Source organism: Podarcis bocagei (assembly GCF_964188305.1).
Source record: "Podarcis bocagei genome assembly, chromosome: 5".
Taxonomy (NCBI): Eukaryota; Metazoa; Chordata; class Lepidosauria; order Squamata; family Lacertidae; genus Podarcis; species Podarcis bocagei.
The window spans coordinates 6,087,869-6,098,358 of NC_138129.1; the positions used below are offsets into that span (position 1 = coordinate 6,087,869).

Below are 10,490 nucleotides of genomic sequence, written 5' to 3' on the forward strand. Positions count from 1 at the left end.
CAGCCAGCCGCGCGCCCTAATCGGAGAGCCCCGGCTGGAAATCCCGCGAGAACAGGGGAATCCCGACTGGCCACACCTCCCAGCCAGCCAATCGGCTGGCTGGGGGGCCGTGGCTTGCCCTATTTAGGGCCGGAGCCACTTTATTTGCATATTCATGAGCTTATTTATTATTCATGAACTTTCCCGGGGCCCCCCCCCAATATTTTTTCTAAGTCCGCGTCCCTGAAGGCTTCCCACGGATGATGGCCCTGGCTAGCTCTCACCAGGTCCTAAATTTTGGAAGTTCTTAAAGCACAGCTTTTTCCAGGAGGTTCATTGATAATTTGAACTCCCCTCCATGAGGATCAAGGGATGCGGGTGGCGCTGTGGGTTAAACCACAGAGCCTAGGGCTTGCCGACCTGTCGGCGGTTCAAATCCCCGCGACGGGGTGAGCTCCCGTTGCTCGGTCCCTGCTCCTGCCAACCTAGCAGTTCGAAAGCACCTCAAAGTGCAAGTAGATAAATAGGTACCGCTCCGGCGGGAAGGTAAATGGTGCTTCCATGCACTGCTCTGGTTCGCCAGAAGCGGCTTAGTCCTGCTGGCCACATGACCCGGAAGCTGTACGCCAGCTCCCTCGGCCAGTAAAGCGAGATGAGCGCCGCAACCCGAGTCAGCCACGACTGGACCTAATGGTCAGGGGTTCCTTTACCTTTACCTTTACCAGGAGGATCAGAGAGATTCCTTTTAAAAATACACAAAGAGCTCTGCAAGATCACACCGAAGATCCGTTTTGTCCAACTTCCTGTCTCTGCCAAATACTTTTTGAGAAACTCCAAAAGGCATGAAAGGAACAGGTCGCCCGTGCTGTGAGCCCTCTGACAAATGGTATACTGCCTATGAACATGGAGGTTCCATTTAGGTGTCATGGCTAATAGCCACCTGTCCTTCAGGAATCTGTTTGTCTAATCCTATTGTGTTAAGCAGGTAGTCTAATATTTTAACCAGTAAACAAATGAACTTCTTTAGGGTGGGAATTATGGATTCCCACATTTCAAATTCTAACATGTAAAATCTATCACTGAAAACCCTCCTTTTCAAAATGTCCTGGATTTAAAACTTATGCGAAATGTCTGGCTCCCCACCCCACCGACATTTAAGACTGCTTCTTTTTGGGCCTGAAGCCACGAAATCATTAAGGCTCCAAGATCCTATAAACAACCCAACATTCAAATCCAGTTCAGAAGTGGAAAAAGACAACTTTGCTGCCCTCTTGTGGGAGGAAAAAAATGTCCTTTTGTAAGTCAGGACCTGGGAATAAAGAAGGATTTGCACAGAAAAAGGCATTTGGGCACAAAGGGACCCTTCTACTTTTGCAAGAGGTTTTGATGTGGGGATTGAGGGGGCAGCTGTCTCCCCTAGCTAATCCCATGATGATGATGATGATGATGATGATGATGATGATGGGCATGGTCAGGATTTTTTGGGGGGAAAGCTTTTCTTAGGAGGGTCAGAACCTCAGTTAAGGATTTTTATTTTTTTACTGATTTTCATTTATTGGGTGGGGCACCTGTCCCCCCTTGACTAATCCCATGATGATGGTGGTGGTGAGGATTTTTGTTGCAGGAGCAGAACCTCACTCAGTTAAGGATTTTTATTAATTGTTATTGGTTTTTATTGAGCACTCCCCCCCCACACACACACGGCTTGGCTAATCCCATGATGATGATAGTCAGGATTTGGTGGGGGGCAGGCTTTTGTTAGGAGGGGTAAAATCTCAGCTAAGGATTTTTATTATTTTTTACTGGTTTTAATTGATGGAGGGCAGCTGCCCACCCCCGGGCTGATCCCATGATATTGATGAGGACAACAACAACTGAATTTTTCAGTGATGATGATGATAACGGAGTTTTCCAGTGAGTTGTAAGTCAAGCGACCTGCATAATAATAATAACAATAATAATAGTAATAATAATAGTAATAATATAATAACTGAGTTTTCCAGTGAGTCATAAGTAAAGCCACCTGCATAATAATAATAATAACAACTGAGTTTTCCAGTGAGGCACAAGTCAAGCGACCTGCATAATAATAATAATAATAATAATAATAATAATAATAATAATAATAATAATAACTGAGTTTTCCAGTGAGTCGCAAGTCAAGGGACCTGCAACGACCCAGACGGACGGAGCCCCCCCTTCCTCATGTCGCCCCCTCTGAAGCCTCCGCTCTCCCCGCCGGCCCCGGGTTCAAGCGCGGGCCTCCCTCCTCGGCGCGGCCCCGCGAGGCCTGCGGGCTCCAGAACGCGGCCGCGCGGAACAATGGGTTGCCATGGCGACGGGCGAGGCCTGCGCGCAGCCCCGAGCCTGGCTCCGGCCCCGGGCCCGGCAGATGGGGGGTGTCGGGTGAGCGGCTGCCCCGGGAGCAACCATGCTAAGCCACAGGTAAGGCTCCCGGGGGAGGGGAGGGGGCGAAGCCTCGGGACCGGGGGGGGGGCGAAAACGTTGCGGGCTGCATAGGTGGAAGGGAGGGGAAAGGGGCGCCTCCCCCCCCCATCCCTGGGGGAGGTTGCTCCGCGGCTTCCCAAACGTGGGTCTCCAGCTGTTTTGGGACTACAACTCCCATCATCCCTAGCTAGCAGGACCAGGGGTCAGGGACGATGGGAATTGTAGTCCCAAAACAACAGCTGGAGACCCAGGTTTGGGAAACCCCGCTTTATGGGGATGGGTGGGAGCCTTTGCAGGTGTCCCACCTCAAAAAATTATTATTATTATTATTATTATTATTATTATTATTATTATTATTATTATTATATTTTTTATTTATTATTATTATTATTATTATTATTATTATTATTATTATTATTATTATATTTTTATTATTTTTATTTTTATTTTATTTTATTTTAATTTTTATTTAATTTTTATTTTTATATTATTATTATTATTATTATTATTATTATTATTATTATTATTATTAATACCCCGCCCATCTGGCTGGCTTTCCCCAGCCACTCTAGGCGGCTTGCATTACAGCAAAATATTAAAATACAATAACTCATCAGATATTAAAAGCTTCCCTAAACACGGCTGCGGGCGACAGAAGTGGAAGTAAGGCCGCCTTTTGCAGAAAGGAACTCACCTGTCTCACAGGTAGGGAAGGAGTCAGGTGAGGGAGAATATCTCTTGCCACCTCCACCCAACTCCATCGAGGGGTTCAGGGGGTGCAAAGTGAGGTACCCGCTGAGCCGAAAGCACAGCGGGGCTACAGAAAGCAGGATGAGCCCCAGGCTGCAATGTTTTGTTCGTTTAATTTCATAAATTGATATGCCGCTTGGTTGTACTGGGGCGGGCAGACGGCGGACCTCAAAGCGGTTTGCAAAGAAAGAGGAAGCTCTTTTTTTTTTAAATCACACACACAAAAATTGCAAGCATAATTTAAAATGTACCAAAAGGTTAAAGCCACAAATGGCACGGACTAAAACAAATTAAAACTCCTGCATGGAATGGTAGATAGAACTGGAAGAGGAATCCCAGGGTCCTTTAGTACAACATTGCAGGAACTAGTTACAGATAGGTAGCCGTGTTGGTCTGCCATAGTCAAAATAAAAATATTCCTTCCAGTAGCACCTTAGAGACCAACTAAGTTAGTTCTTGGTATGAGCTTTCGTGTGCATGCATCTGAAGAAGTGTGCATGCACACGAAAGCTCATACCAAGAACTAACTTAGTTGGTCTCTAAGGTGCTACTGGAAGGAATATTTTTATTTTGATTGCAGGAACTGTAATTAAATCATGCATGACACCTGGGCAGGCTTGTCTAAATGAGAAAGCCTTCAGCCCATGCCCAAAATATATATTGAAGGTGACTGCCTATTATCAATAGGCAGGGAGTTCCAAAGTGTCCGTGCTGCCACACTAACAATACCACACACCAATATATGGGTAAAAGGAGGGAGGCTCAGTTCCTAGGAGCTGGTTCATGCCCGCTGTACTCAAACAAACACCTTGCATCCATTCTTAATGGGGAAATGTGCCGTGTGAACACGGTGTGCACCAGACAGCGGCAGCGAGTACACCTTGGGTATGATTTTCACATTTCACAGTTTTGCCAAGGTTTGGCTGCCAGGCAACCAGCTGCCCAGTTGTGCTTTTGCACACTACAGTACTTTCTCCCCCTATGGCTGTGGTTTTGATGCACAGGAGGCAGGCTGAGAAAGTTCAAGGGTAAAAAAAAAAAAAGACTGCAGGCAGGCCCTGGGCGCTCTCTGGTTAAATGGCCATTGATAACCCAGCAGGTTCCAGGCTGGTTGTTGCAACAGATCACAAGCTGAAGCATTTGTGAGCATCTTTAATTGGCCTCCTCCCCCTGCCCTGAAGGTTGAGGAATGAGAATATGGGACATCCTGGGGGATGAGAAGAAGGGGTTCATAGAAGTCCAAGGAACAGGAAGGTTCATGGTTAAGTCAGCTTTCAAGTTCTTAGGATTTTAAAGGATCAGGATATAGCCAGAGGCAAATACAGCATTGAAATTAAAGTTATTTTGGGGAGCCCTCAAGCTGCCTACTATATGTCCCCTTGGCTTTCACAGCTCTTTATTAGTGCTTTATAGTTGGCATTGGACACATTTAGCCTTAATTTATCTCATAAGGCAGATGATATTTTAAGTAGGTTTTGGGATCCTTAGCTAAGGAGCTGAGCTATGAACCAGTTTACCATTCGAGTTTTACTGAATGGTGGTAGTCATTGCATATGCCATTTTACAAAAAAAAAATACTGCCTTTGACTTTTTTGTTTTTTTAAGGGAATACAGTATGTCTCTAGAGATCATGGCTGTGGAGATGAGTAAAAAGCTGAAAATAGTGAGAATTGAGAAGGCCTGAAAGAAAGTCACGGAGTGACCATGCAGATGATCCTTGTTGATCTCCCTAGGCTAGCTGTTCTCTACATACCCAGACTTCATCATCTTGTTTAATTACATGCCACTTTCCTGCACAATTGTGCCCAAAGTGGCTTACAAAATATCAAATGAACAATAGCAATTCAAATACATGAAATAACCATAATCTTTATAAGTTAATGCAAAAGAAAACCCCACATGCAGCATTGCATAAAATAATCTGAATGACCTAACCTAATTTATTCCCACAGTTTAGCCAGAGAGCACTTTCCACAGGCCCAGGTAAGCAGCTGCCACAGAACACCTCTAGTTTCAAGGACATGGTGCATCTTTGCATGATATGCTCATTTTACTGGAAAACCTGCAGAATGTGTCATTCAGGGTCATGACATCTGTCAGGCTTGCAGAAAACTACTAGTGCCTGTGTTTCAACTGAGCTAAGTGCTCAGGTGTGTGTGCCCCTAGCGCTGCCAAGAGAAGGAAACATGCTGTCACAAGAAGGTACATTAGAAACATCTTGCAGCCATTCAGGGATGTCTCGTGGCAGGGCTCCCTGTCCTTACGCACGCTTCAGATTTTCTGAGAGTTCTGCTGTACAACAAAAACACGAGTCCATCCACCATTTTCAGGCTTTGGGTCACACTGACATATGCCCACTCCCAAGCGCCTATGTGTTCGCCTTGATATTGCACTCCCTGACAGGCACTCAGAAAGGCCAACATAAGTGGATTCCGCCCCCGCCCTGAAAATGGAATAATATAAAGAGGAGATGTCATAAGCATAACCCCTGCTTGGTAAAGGTAAAAGGACCCCTGACTATTAGGTCCAGTCGTGACCGACTCTGGGGTTGCAGCGCTCATCTTGCTTTATTGGCCAAGAGAGCCAGTGTACAGCTTCCGGGTCGTGTGGCCAGCATGATTAAGCCGCTTCTGGCGAACCAGTGCAGCACACGGAAACACCGTTTACCTTCCTGCCAGAGAGGTACCTATTTATCTTCTTGCACTTTGACGTGCTTTCGAACTGCTAGGTTGGCAGGAGCAGGGACCGAGCAACGGGAGCTCACCCCGTCGTGGGGATTTGAACCGCCGACCTTCTGATCGGCAAGTCCTAGGCTCTGTGGTTTAACCCACAGCGCCACCCGCATCCCAGCTTAGCCATACCTCTTAAATAAAGCAGAGTGTAGCGCCACAAAAGTGTGCCAGGGAAATACCTTGTTCCAGGATGAGCAGCAGACATTATTGTAGCCTTGAAGGATTGTTGCATCTTGTCTTTCCTCCTGCTGCTTTCCACACATACACTATAAATGCACTAAGGGATTGTCTGATGGTGGTAAGGTAGCCTCCGGGAGGAATTAGCTTAGTTGCCTACTGGTCACTGCAGAGCTACATAGCCAGAAGGCCTCTAGCTCCCATTGGTGCAGATTCTCTGCTTCCTAAGCATGTCTGGCTAGTGGACTGGAAGTACGCATTGGCAGAACTGTTCAGATCCTAGAAAAAGGCATGTGTGGCTTTCCATGTATATTGTTTTACTCTGGCTCCCATCAACCACAGCCAGGATGGCTCAGTGGTCAGATTATGGGAACGGCAGTCCAACAACCTGTGAACAGCCACAGGCTCCCTATCCCTGCCTTAGGTGTATAGACTAAGCAAGAGCCTCGGAAAGGAGGAGGAGAGAACAGCAGCCAGCCGAGGGACTCAGAGGAGTCTAGGAAAGTAGGGTTCCCATAGGGAGTGATCCAGATGAATAAAAGGGTCAGTGGGAGGAGTTTGAAAGGTGGAGGGAAACTAGGAGAGGAATGGCAGAGGGTCCAGGAGCTTCAGAACAGAGGAAGTCTCTTATCACATTTATAACTAGACAAACTTTTGGCTGCAAGCCTCTGAGAACCAAAATTAAGAGGGGTTCAGAAGCCGCCGCGATGGCAGTCTTTCAGCTGACCTGCTCTTCCTTTGTGTGCCTGTTTCATTCTTGTGTTCCAGCCCAGGCATGATGAACATTGGAACTATTGATGTCTATTTGAACAAGTTAGGGGCCAACCTCCAGACGGTGGTGTACAGCGAAGAGGAGCAGGAGAATGAAGCCTGGAGGATGTACATGGAGAGGAAGAATGTCGTGCTGGAGTTCCTGCACTCAGACCTCAGCCTCCACCTGCTCAAGCGCCACCACAAGAGGATTGAGCTTCTGAAAAAGTGCTCCTACTACATTGAAATCCTGCCTAAGCACTTGGCACTGGGAGATCAGAACCACCTGATGCTCCCCACCACCATGTTCCAACTGATAGACCCCTGGAGGTTCCAGAGGATGAAGAAAGTGGGGACCATCCAAACCAAAATCCAGCTGCTGCTCCTGTCTGACCTGTTGGAAGAGCTGGAGAAAGGTCGGGAGGAGCTGGTCCACTTCCTGGAGACCCACGACATGATGACTTTCCTCTCCAGATGGGACGCTGTCAAACCAAGGCTGGCGAGTCTCTCTGAGCAGATGGATTATTTCCTTGCTATGCTGGTACCGGGGAGGCTGTACGTCAAGCACCGCCTGGTATCGGACGTCGGGATTACCAAGATCCCTCACATCAGGCTTGTCCTGAGCACAAAGATGCCCGTGATGTTTGACCGGAGGGAGTCGGTGGCTCACGAGGACTGGGTGAGTCTCAAGTGGTTTGTTACCAGCCAGCAGCCGCAGCTTGAACAGTACGAACTCAGCTTTAAGCTGCTGGAGCCCAGAACTCCCCAAGAGCGAGTCCACTGCGGAATCATGCCGGTCACGTCGCACACCTGCGAAATCCACAACCTGTTGCCCGACCGTTTGTACAGGTTCACTGTCAAAAGGGCAGAGACTTACACACTTGTCTATGAACAGTGGCACGATTCCATCCTGCTTAAGACAAAACCGTACCTTGAGGAAGAAATGGAGACTTCTATGTCTGAACCCTGACTTTCCCATCGTAGCAATTCACAAGGAATGTAAAATAAGTCAAATTAAAAACTTATTTTTAAAGGTTTTGCATCAAACCACCAGCTTTTTCTGGTCTTGGGTGGAAATTTGGCAAGCCTTCAGCTGCCAAAACAGTAGTCTGTAGGCCACTGAGGTGCCCACAACAGTGGGGGAGAATGTCACCCAGTCCAGATTTACTGCCTTTAAGGCACCAGACCCACATCCAAACACCAGCCACCCACAGGCAAGAAAGGAGTCAGTAACAGTGTACCTATGAAGGTAATTTTTGGTAATCTCATGGTGCTGACTGGTGATTCTTAAGGTTTTAAGGGGGACAGAGAGAAATGAAATGAACTTCTGACATTTCCCCAAAACTTTCAAAACTTTACTTTCAGTGTATGTAGGTCCAGATATCATCCTCATTTCTATTAGGAACTGGCAAAGATGTAATTGGCAAAAACAAGCTTCTAACATTTCCTTCTGGACTTCCTGAAATTGTACCAATTCACTTTTTTCCTTTTTTTACTAGAACATGTAGATAGCAGGGAAGACCTGGTTTTGGCTTCTCCAGTTGGATGGTTGGCCAAGGAAATGCTATCCAAAGGGCTTTCAAGTTAGGGTCCTATAGATTGGGTTGGGGGAAAAGAGTTGATAGTAGCCCTGGTGGATTTCACTTGTGGGCCATATGAAGACATGCAGCTCTTGGTCTCACCTAGTGTAAATGGAACTCAGCAAAAGCCAGTGTCTTTTGTTCTGCGAACCCACCACTGCCCCCAAGATATAGCAGTGGTCTTTAAGATGGCTACTAGTGGTTAGTTTGATGCTCAGAGGCAAAAAGCCACTGAAACGACAGATGAGGAGGCTTATTGTTTTCACAACCCATTTTGAGACTTTCCACAGACATCTCAGTTCTTGGCAACCATGACATTTTTTAGCCATGAGGGTATTTGATTGTTTTCAATTTATTTTAAAAATATTTTGTTTGGTGTCACCTTGGGCTCCTTTGGGCAAAAGGGCTGAATAAAAATCCAAACAAATCAATAATCTAGTTTGCCATAGTGAGAAACGGATTTGATCTAAACCATCAAGACTCATCCTGGGCCACTGCAAGCCTCCTTTAAACTAGCGGCCCAGTGTTTCTCAGAGAGATGCTGGAACTCAAACTGACAGCCTGGCTTGCCTCAGGGCCACTGCTCTTTTCTCCCAGGCATGGGGAACATCCTGCTGACATGCTCTAATACAGGGATGGGAGAGCTGTGGACCCCCTGATGTTATTGGAGTCCAGCTCATCACACCAGCCAACATTGCTTATGGTCTGATGATGGCAGCGACATCTGCCTTTTCCTTGCTGTCCAGGAAACAGATGATGGCCATATTTAGACACGCGGTTCTGTTTATTCTGCCTTCTCTTGGGTCTCCTCCAAAATTCGCGCCAGCTTTATATGCAACTATAATTTGGAGCCTGGGCAGGTCAGTTGGTTAAAGTATTGTGCTGATAATGCCAAGGATGAAGGTTCGCTTCCCGTATGGGACAGCTTCATATTCCAGCATCATGGGGTTGGATTGATGATCCTTAGGGTCCCTTCCAACTGCAGTTCTATGATTGTTGGGTCCTTCCACCCACTGTGGAGTGTCAGGCGTTTCTTTTATTTCTGAGCTTCTCTAGGCTCCAGACTGCAGCAAAAGAGCAAAGTTTTACTTGAATCACCTCTCTTTCACTGGCTTCCTACAAATCACTATTGTTGTTGTTACTACCCCAGGGCAGCTGAAGAGCAGGCAGGTCACTAGTTCTAAATACTGAGAGCCAAATTCTTAATACAGATCTGGTTATATCTCCAGTCCCCCAAAGCCTCCATGGGGCTACAGGGGTTAAGTACCGTATTTTTCGCCCTATAGGACGCACTTTTTCCCCTCCAAAAATGAAGGGGAAATGTGTGTGCGTCCTATGGGGCGAATGCAGGCTTTCGCTGAAGCCTGGAGAGTGAGAGGGGTCGGTGCGGTGCGCACCGACCCCTCTCACTCTCCAGGCTTCGCGGACCTCTCCGCAAGCAGCGGGAGCCAGCGCTGGGCTCCCACGGCTTGCAGAGAGCTGCCTGTTTGGGGGCTGGGGTCGGGGGAAGCTCGGGCCTCCCCCGCCACAGCCCCACGCCTGGGGGGGGGAATAATTATTTCCCCTTTATTTCCCCCCAAAAAACCTAGGTGCGCCTTATGGGGCAGGCTCAGGGTGGCTAACACCAATAAAATTACAGTAAAAACTTAATGGGGGGGACCCCAATTTAAAATACAGGTTAAAATACAGGTTAAATAAAAGGCCAGGCGGAACAGCTCTGTCTTGCAGGCCCTGCGGAAAGATGTCAAGTCCCGCAGGGTCCTGGTCTCTTGTGACAGAGCGTTCCAACGAGTCAGGGCCAGTACTGAAAAGGCCCTGGCCCTAGTTGCGACCAATCTAACCACCTTGCGACCTGGGACCTCCAAAATGTTGTCATTTGTGGACCTTAAGGTCCTCCGCGGGGCATATCAGGAGAGACGGCCCCTCTAGAGACTAAAGGAGAGGGAGATCAGCCTTTTCACCCAGCATCATTTTGCCCCTGAAGATGCTCATAATTGCATGTGTAAATTTCCCCTAACTGGGCCAACAGCAGTTTGGGGAACAAGGGGATCACTCGGAATATGGTGGGAGGGAT

The 10,490-nt window shown here is 47.4% G+C and overlaps 1 protein-coding gene across 1 annotated transcript; it reads left to right on the forward strand.

Annotated features, from left to right (window-relative positions):
• Positions 1-2,301: 2,301 nt before the first annotated feature.
• FNDC11 (fibronectin type III domain containing 11) lies at positions 2,302-7,869 on the forward strand (the record flags this gene model as incomplete). The annotated part of the gene is given in 3 exon segments (XM_081195603.1): positions 2,302-2,388; positions 2,390-2,424; positions 6,855-7,869. Coding segments are annotated over 3 exon segments (1,074 nt in total). The 3' UTR covers positions 7,807-7,869.
• Positions 7,870-10,490: the final 2,621 nt, after the last annotated feature.